Genomic DNA, 18,947 nt, shown 5'->3' with positions numbered 1-18,947 from the left:
ATGTCAGTGGATCACAGTGAAATCACTGTTGGAGGCTCACTGTTCACCAGTGCAAGGGTCTGGCAGTGTTGAATTTCCCATAATTATCTGTGCAACCTACAACTTTTCTGACAGACCTACCTATGCGTTCATGGAAAAGACCAGAACAATGTTGATAATCTAATACAAAAGCTATTACTTCACAGTAGGAAATACTACCTTCCAACAATTGGTCTAACTGACACTAACCCCAACAGTGCCTTTGACAGTGCCACTGTACATAAGGAACTATTTTCCTTCCAAAGTCTTGCACAAAGATACTCTTATTAGCATCAGATGTGACATGTGGTGACCAGATCCCTGCTAGGGCCAGCCTAACTTTCTATCTTCTGCGTCACCAGAACACTGAGTCTGAATGCTCTGTAAGCCTCCCTCTTCAGTATGAGCCTTTCCACTGGCCACACAGCGTCCTTCACGGCAACACCGACTCTCTCCTATGCTGGCCATAGCATATTTACATGTACTGCAAAACTTCACAAAACCAAATGAGCATATATATATTGTGTTATTTAGTGGACTTTCCTAATACAACATTCCTTCTTGTCCAGAAAAAGGCTAAACAAACCTAAATGCCTCTTCTTGAACTAGTGCAGCATAAATGGTAGCTACAAAATTACCATCAAGTAATGGTGGTGTCTCTTTCATAAACAGCCTAAACTAAGATTCCCATAAGGCTAAACCACTGAGGCACATACAGGAATGGATCTTTGCAGAAGACATGCTCAGATATGGTTGCTTTTTTGGGGGATGTCAGGAACTGTTCCAGTTATTCTGTCAGTAACTATAAGGCTTCCCCCATTTATCTACTGGGGAAGAAGGCTTCAGTCTGCCCCTACATCCCTGGCACTGCAAAGTTTCTCTGCTGCCTCTCTGCAATCTGCATGTTACTTCCTGCCATTCTTTCTGGAAGCTTAACCTCTCTCATCTTAGTGTTCTATTTTTCAAGGATGGAGGCAGAAGCTGCTTAGTACCAGGCAGAAGTCTAGTTAAAGGAAGTGAATACTTCAGTACAGCACTGAGGCTCAGTTAGCAGGGAATTAAGAAGAGGTAACTGTGTTCTCCTTGTACATACGCCTACAATCCCTGGTTCTCCCTTTTATTCAGGCGTCCTGCCTCCCAGTACTTAATTCCATTGCTGTAACATAATCACCCCAGCATGAGATAGCACGTTATGCCATTTTTCAAAGAGAGAAGGGCCCTATACACTGGGCTGGCAGCGAGCAGTTGCCCATGTCCTTCTGCAATCTCCCACTGACCCCTGCATTATCTAGAAGGAAAAATGGATGTTTTAAATATTTGTTTACAGCTTCTTGGCAAGAAAACATAATCCCTCTGTAATTTTGTGTAGCTTAGAAATCTTCTAGATAAAGGAAAAGTGGATAAATGGGGAAAACCAACTTGTCCTACCATATTCCTGTTATCTGCAGACAAATTATTTGTTCTGTGATGACAACATTTGAAGAGACTTTTGCTGATCAGCCTAGCTGAATTCAGACAGCTACCTATGAATTTTGGTTAAAATAAGTACTACAAAAGAGGTTTGTAAAGATTGTTAGACCAAACATAAGATCTTCTGGTATAACAGTAACGGAAGTCTAAAACATTAACTGGAAAGGATATATATGGCCTTGGCAACAGCCAACTACAGAGCATGAGGATCATGAGTTCCAGCAGTGGCATCATTAGATAGGCACATCATTTCTAACCATATGACCGCAACATTTATGGAGATGGTGGCCAGATCACAATACTCTGATACTATGTTTATACATCACCTGTCAAATACCAGCAACAAATCCTGCTGCCCAAAGCTTATCTGTAGTATTATGTTGCCTAACAAGCATTTCTCACAGACTGCATATAACCAGTAAAGGCAGCATAACTGCTTTTAAAAAAAACCATCAGGAGTATTTCAGGTTAGCCAGTGAGGCACCGTGGTACAATGAAAAGGCTGTTCAGATTCATAGTATGCATTTACACATAGCACAGTTACTTTTAAAAAGCTGCTTTTATAACTTAAGCTTGTATATACAGTGAACAAAGTAAGAATGACAGGAAAATAGGAAAAAATAGGAGCAATTAGAGAACATCATCATGAACAAATGGAGGTCATCCAGACTGGAAATCTCTTTTCTGTCACACTTCAAATTTAAATGTTTCACTTTGCAAGCCTATCCTTCTTTTCAGATCATGCATTACAACTTTTGCTACAAAACCAGGGAAGAACTACCACGGAATAATTTAAAAATATAATACTGTGTTTTAATATCTCCATCCACTGAAAGCACAAAATATGAATAACGTAGACACATACATATGCTCTTTTCCCTTCACAAAAAAGCAGTAGAAGTTTGGCATCTGGGAAGAAGTTAACTTGGATCAAAGCTGAAATAAAAATTTAAATCAGTAATAAATAACCTCTTCTTTATTATCTTCATTTTGTATTTCCCTTGAGTAAGAGAGTTTAAGAAAAAGTTATTATGTTGTGACTATGCACAGGTCAGTTGATTAATTGTGTTTTAACTTATCAGCTGATAAACAGTTATTAGGAAACATCTGTTATGGCAGCATAACACATCAGACAAACAAACTATAAAGATCACATTATCTCTTTTTCCAGAAGTGTGTAATTTGCCTGTAAGCATTTTCCACTGCTTTCAGCAGCATATCTTCCCCAGTATCTGCAATATATTTTTTTATCAAAAAACCACCACCAACAAAACCCAAAACCAAACCCCTCACCCCAAAACAAAACCTAAAACTTTCCATACCTTTCAGAGCCTTAGGTCGCAGCTTTCTCATTTCTTTAAGTTCCACTCCGTAACTGGACATTACCTTACGCTCAAAGAAGGAGGCAGAACGTACCACTTAATGTTAGCAGTATATAAGCATACCGTAACTTAGCACATTGACCTAATACAGATAGATTTAATTGCAGTAGGCCAAATACTATCTGTGGAAACCAGAAAATGCTATATTGACTTCAACAGAGGCAGGTATGTGTGAAAGCAGAAGCATGCTGACACGGAACATGAACTGCTCATTACTAAACCTCTGCCATTCCTCCTAAATGTACCTCTGTTTTCAGTTCCATCAGCTGTCCCTGTAGTGGGGCTGACAGCTTCTGAGGCACGTCTAGTGCCACCATAAATACCACACACCCCACTTTCAAGTCAGAAAAAATATCCTCTAAATACAATGTAAGGGTTAATTCCTTTTTGGTCCAAGGCCACATCAGGATGTAATGATCAAGGAACACCACTTGGAAGGTTTTTTTCTGTCCAGGAACTTTTGATTTGCTTAGGAGAAACTCCATGTAATGACAGACTTTTGGTACATCACTCTTTTGGGTCCACATAGGAACAGCACCCATCTTCCACGCAGTGTTATCTCTGTACATCTGTACAGGGGATGTACAATCCAGACAGATGTACTGCAAACTTTGCAAAGATATAACTATTACTAAACATGCCAGAGAAGCCCATTTTCTAAATTAGTATGCATATACTTAACTCATTCTGTATCAAGTTTCTGAATCACTGACATATAACGTTCCCAGATGTAATCTTGAAATAATTAAGAAAAAGCAAACCCCAAAACCCCCTCCAAAACCAAAAAAAACCCAACCCCAAGCCAAAATGTCTACAGCTTCCATCCTTCAGAAGCACCCATCCCCCAGGGACACCTTTATGGGAGCAGCAGAAGCATATCGATATCAAGCTATAAAGTCCATCTCGGAAACTGAAAAACATTTTAAGCATACCTCCAGGAAGTAGAGGTTATAGTGCACATATAAATCTCTCTCCTCTGAGCTTTGGAAAACACTTGAGAACTCCCTGAGCCTCTATAACTCTGCTAGGATTTTTTTTCAAATAGAGGTCAGCATGAACTCTGTTAGTTGCATATTGCTCCCTGGAAGTACATGAAATGAACAAAACTCTACCACAACCACACATGCTTATTTATGAAATTTTCTAAAAAAAAAAAAAAATCTTCAGCAATCCAGTTTTTAGTGAGTTCACTCCTAACTGAATAAAAACAAAGATTCTGGTTTTGTTCTTCAGCTGAAGAATTCTCCCTATAGCTTCGTGTTAGTCAAATCAAAGTTACTTGGTTTCTGAGGTAAACTCACAGTCAAATGAACACGACTTTCTCTGATGGATCCAGCTACCAGTTAAATGGAATTGGCAAATAAATTCAAACTTTGTTTCCAAACAGCAAATGCTTAAACAATTCTCTAGTTTAAGACAAAGCATTTCAACTTTTTTGCCTGCTCCAGCCTTTTCACTCTTGTGCTGCCCAGGCTAGTATTGCTGAACACTGTAGCCTGCAGCCTAACAGATCGCCTAGGTTTTCACTGTATGACACACTACTTTCTACTGAACAGCAAAAATTGATAGCTAAAAAAAAAAAAAAAAAAAAAAAAGAGTCATAGCAAGCCTGACTTCTCCATCTATTACACTTGCTAGGACTAACCTCACTTCTAACTATAACTGATTCAGCACTGAAAAATTAAAACACCTGGGGACAAAACAGAGGGTCAGTTAGTTGGTGCATATGCAATGTCTCCGACATCAAGCTTTCTATACATTGGCTTGGACTCCTAGTCCTGTTCTAAAGAGAAAAAGATCAGATAGAGATCTTGCATACCTGAAGAACTTCATTAGGTTCACCAGCAAAATTCTACATGGGGGATCGGGACCCAGGGCTTGAAGTCAGAAGGCTCTAGAGAAGGTCGGGGAATTATGTCTCATTTGCAATGTGAAGTCACTGATGCAACTACACTGTATAGGATAAAGGACACTCAGAAGACATTTTGATTCCCAGTGCTCTCTAACTAGCAAGTTATTTCTGGCAACAGATTTCACTGCAATACATACTTTGGGAATACACCTGCTCAGAGACCAGAGATACAACAGTTGGGGGAAAAAAAAATAATAAAGACACAAAGACCTTGGAGTTTCTTTCCAAAGAAAAAGCCAGTTGCTGGTAACTTGTCCTCCTTTCTGCTGGAAGCCATTTAAGATTAAAGACGAGATTAAAGATTAAGTTTCAGATCTTTCTGAAGAAAAGTTCTATGAGCAGGGGAATCGTGCCAGATTAGGGGAAAGTAATTTTTTCTTTCTTTCTTTCTTTGGAGGAGAAAACCCTAGACTTCTTATTTTCTTGTTTCATAGATGCTTTACTTCTCAAACTGCATCCTTGGGACTGGCAAGTCCCACATGAATTGAGTGCCCGGTATGGAAGTATGGAACCAGGCAGCTGCTTGATTCCAGCCAGATTTTCACGCTGTGGTCATTACCATGGCATGCAAGCACCTCAACAACTTGAGACCTCCACAGGAAGCTAAAGACCAGTGCAGGAGAAGCAGCCCTTAACCCCTGACGTCCCCAGCCTCCATCAGAGGCTGGGAAGGTCAGTGGCCTCGGTAGAGTGCAGGGATTCTTTGCACCCGTGGAAGGGAAAGCCCTCTGACCTCCCTACCTTCCATCAGTTAGCCTAAGCAGGCTTTACTAGCCAGCAAGGCCTCCTCTTCCTCTCAAAGAATATTAAGTATTCTTGATCTCTTCATCTGCGCAATTTTTACAGTACCTCTCTGGCTGAGGAGCAGGAGGCCAGGTGTGGGTATGGCTACGCTGGACTAGGAGCTTGGTGGGGAACCGTGCACCAGCGCAGGCAAGTGCCTGCTGCCCCAATGGAGTGGCCTGTCCCGACCCTGCCTGGGACTGAAGTCAGACTGACTTCCCATTGTACTGCATCTTGTCTGCATCAAAGTTTGTGAACTTTCAGGAAAGTTCTGCCTCTTCTTGGCACCCAGGTCTGAGGATCACAGCTTCCCACTGGAGCCCGTGCGCAGTACTGGAGTGCTAAAGCACTGCTGCTGTATGTCTGTGCCACGGAAGAGAAGGATTTGCAGGCTGCTGCACTGAAGTTACTAGAAGCACTATTTACATGCCTTGCTCCTAAAAGTACAACTTCGGGGCTTAACGCCGTGCTCGAGGCTGCCCTCCGAGGAGCGCAGATCTCGGCTGCGCAGAGATACCCGTGCTTAACGCAAGCCTGCCCGCGCAGAGCCCTTGGCGGCCCTTCCCTATAGGCTCCACACACACCCCTCTCCCACAACGGCGAAGCCGCCCCTCGCTGCCGAGCCGCCCGCCCCACGGCCCTCCCCCGCCGCCTCAGGGCGCCCGGCCGCCGCCGTCACAGTCCCCGCCGCCGCCTCTGCCCCGCGGAGCAGCCCGGGCAGCAGCCGGGGCCCCCGGGGCGGGCGGGCTGGCGGCCGCCCCTCCCGGCCCGGGCAGTACTCACAGCCGGAGGGCGGCCCTGTTCTCCCGCCTGCCGGCGGCCCGCGCAGCCCTCGGCTCCTCCGCATCGCACCGCTGCTCGGTCATGAGCACCATCGGCACCCGCCGCCGCCGCACGGCACTGAACCGCCGGCCCGGGCCGATCCCCCGCCGCCCCGCCCTGGGGCGGGACCCGCCGCCGCCTCCGCCTCCGTGCTGGGCCGCCGGGAGCGGGAGCAGGGGCCCGCGGCGGGAAGCCGCTACGAACTGGTTCCGCCCGCTCGGCGGGCGGCTGCTGTCCCGGGCCGTGGCGGGAGGGCGGCCCCGGCTACGGCCGCGAAGTGACGGCCGCGGCCCCGGGCGGCGGCAGCCCGCGCTCCCCGCGTGGCCGATCCATTACGCGCCTTAAATGACCCAGGCGGGACGCTGTCGCGTGGGGCGCTGCCTCCCGCTGGCTCGGACACGAGGTGCCCTGAGTGTTTCGTGGCGGGGCGCGGTTTCACACGCGCGGTCTGCGGCGGGAAGGCCTGGGAGAGCCCGTGGGCCGCGGTAACGACAGCAAACGGCAGTCCACAGGCCTCCGCCGGCGTGTTGCACCGCCGTCCGCAGCGGGCGGTAGCCCAGGGCCTCCGGACGGCTGTACTCCTGCGAGCTTCCGCGGGGATCAGCTGGTGGTTTACACCTCTGGCCGCCCCAGGTGTGTGCTTGTTCCCTTTCTCTTCAGCAGTGCCCCAGGCTGGTTTGTCTGCCCAGGAAATGGACACACGCTGCACAAAGCCCAGCGCAAGCACAGCCTTCCCCCGGCTGGTGCTGGTGGGACTGTCGGGGAGGTTGTGTGCCCTCAAGTTACATGCCAGCATTTGGCTCAAGCCATCTCACGTGGCAGACGCAAACTGTCGGTGTGCGTATGGCAGAGGTTTTTTGTTACCTGGTTAATAACCACGTCAGCGTTCTGTGTGGTGAGCTGATGTTTTCACAAAGCAAAGATGGAGTCTGCGGCTTTAATAATACGATCTAAGGAAGGCCAGCTTTGTTACGAGAGTTCAAAGTAACATCTGTAGAAAAAGGCCAATTCTCATGGTTTAATGTGTTACAATATCTTAATTTAAGTAATAATAGAATATATTTTCTTCCCAACTGGCAGACTTCATAGAACATAAGGGGAGAGTATGTACAGGAGAGTGGTCTCTTGTTAGTGGCCATCTGGGTAGGAGATAGGTACTAGTGTACATTTCAGATTGAAAAGACGTATGAAGATAATCGGTTACCTTCCAGTTGCATTGTTAAGATTGCTTGATACATACAGTATTTTGAAGGTGCAAGAACTAAGTATTCGGTACTGTTGCAATATATTCAGGAAACAGTAAAAAGGAAGAGGTGTTAATTGTGAAAAGGCTCAGGACTGCCATAGCTGCTTGGGCACACAGATCCCACAGAAGATGTGAGATTGCTGTATCCTCTCAGCTAGACCAGGTGGGTTTAATTAGCTCCAGTCAAAATAAAGACTGTGTTTGAAGCTGCATAGAAAGGAAGACACTTGAAATGTCTGTATTTCTGGGAGACATCATTAACTAATGTTTATGTATTATTTAACATAAAATCCGAGGCACATGTGGAAAAGATATGAGATGCAATTTACAAGAACGATTATTCAGGCCTGTTAGGTCCTGCACCTGTGAAACTTTGTTTGCTGCCTTATGCTCCCCTGTGGAGCACCTTAGGAGGCTTGGCACTGCACTGCAGAGCCTTTCCCAGCCCCTATGCCAATCACAACCTGTGGCTATATAGCAGCATCCCATATGTTTGGGGAATAACAGAACAGGCCCCATTTCAGCTGTCTGCAGGTGGAACTGGAATTGAAAAAGCCAGGGAAGTCTGAGCTGGCATCCTGTGTCTGTTTGGACCTGGTACCCTTTGCTGTGATTCAGCAACCTGTATGAGGTTTTGGGTTCCCTGGGAATTGTTCTTACATCGCTATGCACTACCAAGGAAAAGTGACTACCAACCCTTCATCTCGTTTTTTGAGGCCTTTCAGTGCACTAGAAAGGTATCAGTTGCTATTTTAGTCCTAATTTTGAAGATGAAGGCATACTTGTGGTTGAATAACTCTTGTGTAGCTTCTACCTACTGCAGCAGAACAATGCTGGTTTACAGTAGGTAAGAATCTGACTTTTAGATATTTGAAGAAATATAGTCAGCTGCTTTTTGAGTGCTTAGATTTTCAGTCTCTGGTAGATTTAGTTACAGGAGAGAAACGCTACTGCTGACTGCTTTGTTCACGCATTTCCAGAGGTGTCTGCCACTACCACAGTGGTGCAAGAATGGAAGGGAGCTGCTTGGTTCCTGGAGCTCAGTCTGTTTTAGTTTTGTCTGGCACCATTCTCAAGGTATGCAAAGCTCTCTGTTTTAATCAGTCAAGGCATTTACTGTAGAAGAAAGTTAACATTCAAGTAAATTAATGCCAGCAGCCTAGACACTAAAAAGGAATCCTTACTACTTTGTTCAATACCATGATATCTTAACTGTTGTCAGAGACTTGGTTCTGGCAAATTGTCAATACATGCCTCCTTTGTGCATTTTGTTGTTACCTGTTAATGATGGTGGAAGTAATAGGCAATGAATATAGCTTGTGTTTTCTGGAGGATTTGAGAAAGAAACTCTGTGGCCAAGCTTTGTCAAACTCGGCATGGTGCAGCAACTCCAGAGCAAGAGGACGCGCTCTGGAGTGATAGAAGTCCTGAATGCTAGGATTCTCAAGTAATATGCAATGAGGAGTTCCTTATATTAAACAATCAAATGTGCAGCTGCTCTTGTGGGTGGAATGTACTTGAAAACCTTTTGCTTTTTTTTTGATACGCTGTTGCAAATCTTACATATGCAAAAGAAGCATGAAGGACCTTTTCCTGTACAGTTATAATTGCTCATGTATACAGATACACTATAGCAAGTAAGTGAAGACCAAGCTGTCACCAAGAGAAACCCATTGTTGTCAGAAAATCTGGATTGTGTTTTTCTTTAATTGGTGAAGTGCAGATTGGGGAAAGAAACAGAAATTAGTGTACTATAAAATTATTGATTACCGTTTGATGCCTGCAGTACGATGCCATGTAGGCCGAAACTTGACATGCTCCTGCTCTGAAGAGGCTACAGTAAGCCTCAGAGGGGGTTGAAGGCTTTCAATAATCAGGACCTCCAACATTACTTATGGCACAGCAAAGGATGAAAAACTAGAGATGAAATAATAGGAAAAACTTTCCTTGTAAAAGAAGATCTATGAAATCACAGAAAAGCAGAATAGAATGCACTGATTCATCAAGTTCATTCCCTATCCCAAGGTAAGACCTGCTACTCCTGTGTCATTTCTGACAAGACACTTGTTTAAATTGTTCTTAAAAGTCAGTAGTGTATCCAGACAAACAATTACAGTGTTTGCTATCATCCAGGCGAAGTTATCCTTAATCTCTAACACGATCCTGAATCCTTCTTGCTGAAATTTAAAGCCACCGCTTCTTAATTTATTCTATATGAGGAACAGTGAAAAACCGTCTCCCATTTCCACCCATTTTCTTATCCTCTCTACCCTCAGGTAAAAGGTATAAATTGTGGTTTCTGGACTTCTTTTTTTTCCTATGAACTGTCTCTAACAGTTTCAGATCTTTTCTGAAGCACAGTGCCCCAAACTAGACACCAGAAGCCTCATGAATAAAGACAAGATTAGATTACTTCATCTGTCCTATACACACTACCATTGTTCGTATTTCATAATAAAGTGTTTTTGTGTTTCACAGCAGGATGAGGCTGGCTGAGGGTTAATGGTTGAACCACCATGACCTGGTGAAGCTTAGGAAGGACTGAGATGCTCTCCTCTAGCACGTTAGCAGCTGATTATTAGATTTGACTAAGTATGACCTACATATCCTTTTTGAATTTCATTCTTTTTTTTTTTTCAGACTGTTTCTTCAATTTATCAGAATAATTATGAGTCCTGTCTTGAATGACTTAAGGAAGGGAAGGGCAATGGAAAGCACAATGAGGCACACTGGAAAGGTCAGTATAAAAAGCAATAGGACTGCTACCCATGCATAGAGATTTTTGGATAGGATATTGCCAATGAATGATAAATAAGACAATCTAGCTGGAAATATACAGGGTTAGAGATGGTCTTAATCAATAGTATTTGTGTATCTTGGGGTTTTATTTCAGTACAGTCATAAAGGCTGTTCATAAAATATTTCTCAGCTTATATGGTGAGTATCATCATTCCTGAATGTGAGGAAGCTTTCCCAGGAAGGAACAAAGCAGAAAACGAGTACAGTGATTTCTGGCATTCTGTATACTTAGAGTATGTTTCTCCTCAGTAGAGAATTCTTCTGTACTTCTTTGCAGGTACAATAAGGTACAAAGAAATACCACCTTTACAGTACCTGAATACAGGTATTTTTGGATTATAGGTCATTGTATGTCTTCAGTTTTCTGAGATATTCTGCATTGATAAGGTTCTGTGAAAGCTACTGAAATGTCTTGGAAGCTATTAAGCGATAAAAGACCTGCTAAGTAAGTCTTTATAGTACTCTGTTGAAGTATGATAGGAAAGCAGTATTACATTAGATATCATAAAAATAGGAGTTCTAATAGTATGAGACACAAACTAATAAGCATTTGGAAAGATATTGAATCAGTGAAAAATTGTGATTTCTTGTCAGCGGCAAACCAGAGTGAAATGGCTTACAGCTTGGAAAGTACAGACCAGAAAAGACAACAAAACTGCACTAAAGAGCGGTGCAGCGTTGGAAGAGGTTGCCCAGAGAGGCTGTAGACTCTGTCTTTGGAGGTTACAAGACCCAGCTAAACAAAGCCATACCTGATCTGATCAGGTGTTGGTGATACTCCTGCCTCAAGCAGGTTTGTTCATAAACATCTGCAAGTCAGTCAGTGCACTTGAAGTATGCTCAGAAGAAATGCAGTAAACCAAGGTACTAGTCTGTAGAAGATACTTAGGGCAGGAACACAGTAATGAGTGGTGCAATTTTGTAAGGAGTGGAAGGCAGTTTCGGCCAATTGATCCCCATTCCTTTCCCAGATTAAGAGTTCAGTATTTTTTTTTTTTTTTGAAAGTGTGAGATTGTTTCATAGATATCTGTATCAGGTGATTGGTTTCTTCTGAGCAGTTTGCTAGAAGTCATATCTGCTTGTCTGTTCCTGTTTTTTGTTTAAAGGAGCCTGGATTACTGTATTAGTATGAACTCCCCTTTGGACAAGGAAGTGCATAGGGCATATGAAGTAAAGTGGGCTGAAAGCTATTTAGAACATTTCTCACCACAAATGGTGAGGCTCGCTGAGGCTGACCATTGTGGCTGAATACTGAAGCCATTGGATGAAATAGACTACAATTATGTACTGTAGTACCCAGCAGGAAAAAAGGGAGAAATACTCACAAAATGTCTGGGCTGTTAGTAATGTGGTGTCACCCCCCTCATAGTGAGTGTCTAACACACTAGTGTGTACGTGTACTCCATCAGCTCACTGCCATTTTGCTACCAATGACCTTCACACAATTTACTGTGTAGTCACAGAAGATACGCTGCATAGTGTGTCTCACTGATCTGTCTTAATTTATATCATACTGATCAAAACAGCAGTATGGGGAGGAAGGTTAATGGCAAAACACGGTGGAACCGGTGAAGTAAGGGAACATTTGTCTCCCTCCAAATTGTTCATGGCAACTTTCTTATATTCTGGAAAAAGGAACCTTATGACATGTGGTAGTTCGGCTACCTATGAGATGGCACTCAGCCAGTTCACACTTTGCTGAAAAACACAGGTCAGTGTCTCCTCTTACTTTTATGAGAAAAAAAAAAGCAGTCATGGCATATTTCCCAAGCAATATATTGCCTTGGATGCCTCGTGGATGGCATTGTTAGAATGCTGTGATGCCTAGATCTTGTCAGTTACAATAAAAGTACCAAATCCCATGGCAGTGAAATCCATTTTTCTTCATTTATAACCGTCATCTAATATATTGGCCAGCTAGGCAGGAAAAGATAAATACACATATTGTTTGTTCTACCCTGGTGCCTTAGCCTAGCTTGATTTGTCATTCTCTGCTTATAAATGGCCAAGTGAAATCCTGGGTGACATCCAAATGTGACATCTCTGTGTACAGATAATGTGGACAAAAATTTTGATCTAAGTGCACTGGTATGTATAAGACATCAAACAGATTATGTGCGTCTAGTAAATAATGTGCATGCATATATGTAATTATTGAATCTATGTGTTGTAAAGGAACAGGTGTGGATAGCTCTTTTTGCTATCCACTTTGATAGAGATGCATGCATGCAGACATTCACGGTACATCTGAATATGGTGATCATTTTGTTGAGAGAAACTGTTAGTCATCTGGAAGTCTCTGAAGAGCAGCAGTGTCATGTGTTAAGTATGTAAGAAAGTGAAAGCACAGCTTCTTTGAGGATAAATTGAATCTTCCACAAGAAAAAATAGTGGCCAGACTTCCCAGGAACTTAGGAAAGAATTGTTCCTACCCTGAGGAGAGGAAGGTTAAAGTGAGACACGAGATAATGTGAAAGAATGAATCGTGCTATCAGTTCTACAGTCTTTACATCAGGTGGCATTGTGAACAGTAAGCTGTTCTGCTGAGCCAGATAGACTTAGTGTTTTGTCTCATTTAGAACTAGGAGCTATATTACCCTGGAGGGAAAAAACCCACCAAACATTAGGTATGTCTTGCACGGCGAGGCTAGATAGGGTGAATGCCAAATCCCAGGTGCAAGCCATTGAACAGTAAAGTGGTTGCTAGTGTTTCAGGTGCTCATAATTGAGCTATAAAGGCAGTACACCTTTCAGAAGACAGTAGGTGTGTATTTATCTCTTTAATGTGATTGCTTGGATTAGTCTGAACTGAGCCTCAGCCTCACAGCAGTGCATTGGATGTTTCTGAATGGTGTAATTTCAACACAGCAGTAAATTGCCTTAAAAAAAGTTCATGTCCCCATCCAAAAATCTTCAAAGAAAAAACCTGAATGTATGGATCCTTTCTTGTGTCCAAACAAAAGCCCAGCTACCACAAAATGATCTTTGAAGTTTGTTACAAGTTTTTCTGTTAGTCTGCTGTATGCAAAAGATAGGTAAATATTAATGCCAGATCATAGATGGAAAACACAAGTATTGTATTTAATTGATTTATGCATTGCAATGCACCAAATTAACTGCCAGGCCAGGATTAGAGTTGAGGACCCTTTTGACTCCCATTTCCATGACTTTGCATTTAGAAAACGTACCTCTTCATACTGTACTATTTTTCCTGTGGTGGTTGTATTTATTTATTTATGTTTTTTACCTGATATCAATGTATTGGTAAATGCTGAATCTTCACTAATATATATATATTATTTTTTTTTAACAAGCATTTGATATACAACCTACATTTGATTATTGCTGTGTTAACATATGTAAGAGTTTGACATTCACAGTGCTGGTGGTCAGTAGTCCTGATCCAAATTGAGTAAAAATCTCATTCTTTTGTGTTCAATATATTTTTTTCCCAGGGTCATTCTGAAGATTGATCAGAACCGTAAGGCTTGAGATTTTTCTAAAGTTTAGGAGATCTGGATGCAGGGTGTTAACTCACATTATAGGGATGGGCTCCAAAGAGAAGTTTGAGATGCCTATTGTCTTTGCCAATATTTTTATCTGGACTACTGGAAAATGTTTTGTTTTGATGTCAGTACAACTCTATACATTCTTGCTGATAAAATGCTGCATACATATGTGGCCAATACTTTTATGAATACAAATCTCTGATCTGTTATGCATGGCTGACACCTCAGCTATAGCTCCAGAGTCTTAATTTGCTTCTGAAATCAATGCCACTCTATGTCAGGAATAACATGCTGCCATGGTGATAAACTGTGAGCTCCCCTGTCTGAAATGTTAATAACCCCCTGGATTCTGGCAGATTTTTGCTCACTCACATGGTGCCAATTACAGTGAGGTGAAAACAGGTATATAAAAACTTAGGCATATAGTCAGTTTTTGTCCTCGGGCATGAATAATTAGGATGAACAAAAGCAGTCATTAATACAGTGAATTTTCTGTGTGGATGCATCTTCATATATGGGAAATATGCTCTAAGTAAATAGGACTGTATTGAAAATAGTATCTAAAAATGCAGAGCCTGCATTTCTTTCTCCCAGAAGCATTTTCCCTGATTTTTCATGTGGTTGATTTTGGGTAAGTGTATCATGACTGACAAACACATGACAAGCAAGTTGGGCAAGAGCTCAGTCCAGCTACTAGCTCATTGTGTGCAATGATGCATTCTTCTTATTAGAATGTCTAGTATTTGTAGCCTGCTTTTGCATCTTTGCTATTGATAGAGGTATAGTTTCACAGTAGGGCTTTATGGTCATACTATCTTTACTGAAACAGCAGCTGAGTAAGCTGGATTTCTAAGAAGGCCTGCCCCTGCCACTCGCTACTTGGCAGGCCGGTTGATTATTGAGAAATCTGAGGCAAAGGGCTCTGTTCTTTGTAAGAGCTGATCATGTCGCTATCAGAGCATATATGGTAGCGTTTGGTGTACTGGTTATCTAGTGGTAAATAAAAAATTAGGTAAATCTGTCTGCCCAGTGTTCTGGGTTGGACAGAGAAAAGAGAGTAAACTTTCAGTTGCCCAAATTAGAAATGGTTAAACATCACCTACTTGTGTTGAACCCTCCATACGCCATGTATGTACTTATGTCCCCTGCTTAATCGGAAAATGAGATCAAGAGAGGCATGCAAAAACACACGGATTTTTTTTTTTAAAAAAAACAGGCTCTAAGTGATTAGTTCTAGGGAAGAGCCTTTGAGAACTCTAGTAAGAATGTAAAATTTCTGATTCCTTATTCTCTGTTCAAACTGTTGGACATTATGTCTCTGACATTTGAATTGAAATAAAGGATGTTATGCAAATATAATATTAAAAAGCCCTAACAGCATTTCAAAAGAGGAAAAACAAGGCCATCAGACTTACTTATACTTGTGACCCAGGTAGTGATATGAGCTGTTACCCCATTTAAAGAAATTGTGTACAGCTACAAAGAAATATAATTCAGCCTCACAAAGACTATGTAGAGGTGCTCCCTCCAAGTCACTCTTCAGAGTGGTTTGGCACTGAGTGGATATTAAGGACAGCACTTGGTGAAGAACTTTCAAGGTGGTTAGGGACTAATAAACATCTAAAGCTACTTTAAGTATATTCATAATGAGTTGATATAAATACTATGGATGTTTACTTGTCTGTCTCCTGCAGTAGATGGTGGAGGATACCTGGTAAGTGCCAGTAACCCTATGACACTGTCTTCCCTCATTTATCTTTGCTGTCTAGAACATGCATGATTTATCCAAAACTCATCATTGCAATGAATTCCACCTCAATGTGAGTCCACAATCCAACAAGTCTACGCTTCCAAAGTAAGAAAACAAATTTTCTGTTAAAAATAGTTTGTGATTATGCTGTTAGCAAACCCTTTAGCAGTACTCATTCCTGCAAGTGTTTAACTTCCATGAATACTCCTTGTGATTATGGCAGCTTTTCTCTTGAAACATAATTTAATAAGCACTGTAAAGTTTCATATAGTCCAAAACACAGCTGAAAATTTTGTTAAAAATCCCTGTTCTAACAAAACTTATATTTGTTTTGTACAGAAATCCATTCAAATTCCATAGGTAGTATTGGATGACTTTTCAGAGGTCATTTTAAAACGAGTTTATTGCTCTACAGTGCTATACACATTCAAAGCCCTACTTCACTGTAAGGAAGTAGTAGATAAGGAAAGAGAGAGCAACACCCCCTTGTCGGCTGTTACAGATCTCTGCTTTACAGTAGTGCTCCCCTTCCCAGTGTAGTCAGTAACATGAGTGAAATTATCATCTCTGCATGCATTGCGTTCTCATATTAAGCTTCCCCATCAGGTTATTTTCACCAGTGTATTTGTCCCCGTGCACTTCTGTCTTGCTGCCCTGTACCCCCCAGTGTCAAGTACATACAGAACACTCAAACACACCAGGATTTACCTTATAGATACTGATCCAAAGCTCTCTGTAGGGCTGACTGGGGTAGTATTACTTGACTTTCCAAAGCTGTTCTGACTTTCAGAATGAAAAACAGAGTCCTTCAAGGAATTCCCTTTTCTCATCGTTTTAATGGAGTTAACTGCAGCGTTAGGCAAGTTCAGTTCTAGTGCGATCCTTCAAACACACAGCCTTTCGCTGCTATAGGAAGTGCAATCTTGGTGTGACTCTAGCTCAGGCTAGTTTTTTAAATCAGTTAATGAGTAACATGCTGATGTGACATCATAAGGAGGTTTTCTTTTTTATCTGCAGCACTTGATAGTTTTACTTGGAAACAAAGGTCGTCAAATCTGGGTGCACTTCTATCTTTGGAATGTCATTGTTAATAGCAATAACTTGTTTTGATGAATTGAGAAAAAGAAGGATACATAGAACAAGAACTCTAATTCAAATTGGGTTTCATTGACAAATTTGTAACAAAAACTGTAACATGGTCTGTCATAAATTCTACTTTGCGAATTATCTACCTGTCTCTTAATTGCCCAAGTTTGAATAACATAATTGTATATCCTTCAAAAGTGACTATATCCACCCATCCTGACATGTCAAAATTCTTATATTGCAGTTCTTCAGGGACAAATTGGTGCACATGCATGCATGTGGCTGCTATGAAGTCAAGTCATTGCAGTTCAGCTTAAATACAGACAATCTTTTAATTCTCAGTACCCAAAACCCAACTGAACAAAACTATTTTACATAAACATTTTTTCCATAGGAAATGGCAAACATTAACTACAAACTTGCACAGTTTTCTGTTTGTTGAAGATTACTACAGTGATTAGATTAGTCAAGGAAATTGGAAGCAATGTTTCTTTAGATTGCAAGTCTGCTTATAATACCAAATTAACACCCCAAGGCCTCCAGAAGATCTGTCAAACTTCGTTTAGGGCCTGAATGGTAATAAGCATTCTTCTATGAGACCGAAAAAACATGTGGAACGTAGTATACTCTTTCTGTTCTCAGCATTTATAAACAGATTGTGAAACAATACAAAGGCATTTGCACTGTTCTCAGATTTTACTCGTAAGATCGAAGACATCTTTCTCCGTGTTTGGTTTGAATTTTGTCCCTAGTTCCTTTGCATGACTAAATACCTGGTCTTTGCTTATTTAAATACAAAATTTGTTTTATAATTGGTATTAAGTAAACTGTAATGAAATCTGTAAATGTCAGAAACAACAGGAGAAACTGTAACTATTGAAATTCAGGATTAGCATTATAGCTAAGAAGCAAAGGTAGAGATTAAACAGCAGTTTCCTTGAATGTGAAAATTCTGAATAAAGGTGAGAAGTCTTGAAAGGAAAAGGCAGAAAAGGAGTGAAAAACACACCCTTCATCATCTTAGGTATTCCATGTGAAGTAGAAAAAACTGAACGCTTGTATGCAGGAGTAGTATTTAAGCTGATGAAATTGAATTTTTCCTCTTAAATGTTCTGAGTTCATGCCTCCTTCAGTAGCTATGCTATACGTCTTTGATTTCCTGATGTCTAGGCCTTTTTGTTACTCTGATTCTCTTGATCCTGTGTGATCATAGACTACAAATGCAGGGCTGTCTAGATAGGCAAAGTCTTTGTAGTTTACTCCTCCTCCATAAAACAAGTGATACAACCTTTAACAAAGTAAACAAAAGCTGTTTTTCTCCTGTAGGCAGAAGGAGAATTGGCCTTGGCTCTGTTGCATTGTTCAGATCTATCTAGTTAGGATAGGAAGTATTTATTCTTTTTAAAGAAACAAACATCCTTAAAAACTGATTAGAAAACTTCAGTGATATAGTGAGCTTGTAAGTTATTAATTTGAAGTATTTATCTTTGAAAACAATCTGTTTGTATAACAAAATACAACGAAAACCCTTCATTAAAAGAATGCAGCTGCATTCCTTCTGTATGTTAAAGAGCAAATACAGAGAGAGGACAATTTAATTTTTCCCTGAATGGGTAAGTGCAGGAACATGTTTAGCAAGAGACAACCATAACGTGATTTCTTCCCTTCAATTTCATTCCTTGCTGTTGTCCACAAAACAGTTCCCTTACAGAGTACCGTGCCTCCCTTGTAAACTGCTATACTCCATCACATGCTACCACAAGTCTGTGCTTACCAGCCTGCAATTACATGACCACGTAGTGTATGCCTGTACTGAAGGGCTTCTAGGTTTGCCCGTGCTAGTGCTATACTAACCAGGTCTGGTACTCAGCTGGTGAGTTGAGTGCTTTTGTGGCTACACAGCTGGTATTACTGAGTTAGTTTAGGATTAGCTCAAGCCCGACATAGAATCATAGAATCATTTAGGCTGGAAAAGACCTTGAAGATCATGAAATCTAACCATAAATGTAACAGTGCCAAGTCTACCATATGAACTTTGCTGCAGTGACACTGGTGGTATGTATGGCCATGTGAGGAAAAACAGGCTTTTGTGACACTGACCTGAGACTCTTACCGCTGCTGCTTATTAAGAGGGCTCATCTTTCTTGAGTGTGGCAGCGGTAACTGCCT

The 18,947-nt window shown here is 41.6% G+C and overlaps 1 protein-coding gene and 1 long non-coding RNA gene across 8 annotated transcripts in view; one reads left to right on the top strand and one right to left on the bottom strand.

The window, feature by feature from the left end:
* The window catches only part of GRAMD2B (GRAM domain containing 2B), a 43,446-nt gene extending 26,833 nt beyond the window's left edge, over positions 1-16,613 (bottom strand). The window contains exons 1-2 of one of the 5 annotated variants that reach the window (XM_055790946.1): positions 6,349-6,476; positions 4,690-4,764 (exon numbers count right to left, since the gene is read on the bottom strand). In XM_055790946.1, the coding sequence (XP_055646921.1) occupies positions 4,690-4,703 (14 nt within the window). In that variant the 5' untranslated portion in view covers positions 4,704-4,764; positions 6,349-6,476. Of the gene's footprint in view, positions 1-2,810; positions 3,591-4,689; positions 4,765-6,348; positions 6,481-16,400 lie in introns of those variants that run through there. The other 4 variants (XM_005242537.3, XM_055790945.1, XM_055790944.1 and 1 more) reach the window with 4 other exon arrangements.
* LOC129782732 (uncharacterized) overlaps positions 6,784-18,947 on the top strand; it is a 63,805-nt gene continuing 51,641 nt past the window's right edge. For all 3 annotated transcript variants that reach the window (XR_008744792.1, XR_008744793.1, XR_008744791.1), the window contains exons 1-2: positions 6,784-7,020; positions 10,274-10,370. This is a non-coding gene — a long non-coding RNA (uncharacterized LOC129782732). The remainder of the gene's footprint in view (positions 7,021-10,273; positions 10,371-18,947) is intronic.

The sequence above is a fragment of the Falco peregrinus genome, chromosome Z, assembly GCF_023634155.1.
Source record: "Falco peregrinus isolate bFalPer1 chromosome Z, bFalPer1.pri, whole genome shotgun sequence".
Lineage (NCBI taxonomy): Eukaryota > Metazoa > Chordata > Aves > Falconiformes > Falconidae > Falco > Falco peregrinus.
Note: the sequence above shows the minus strand (reverse complement) of the source record. Positions and strands in the feature narration are given on the sequence as shown.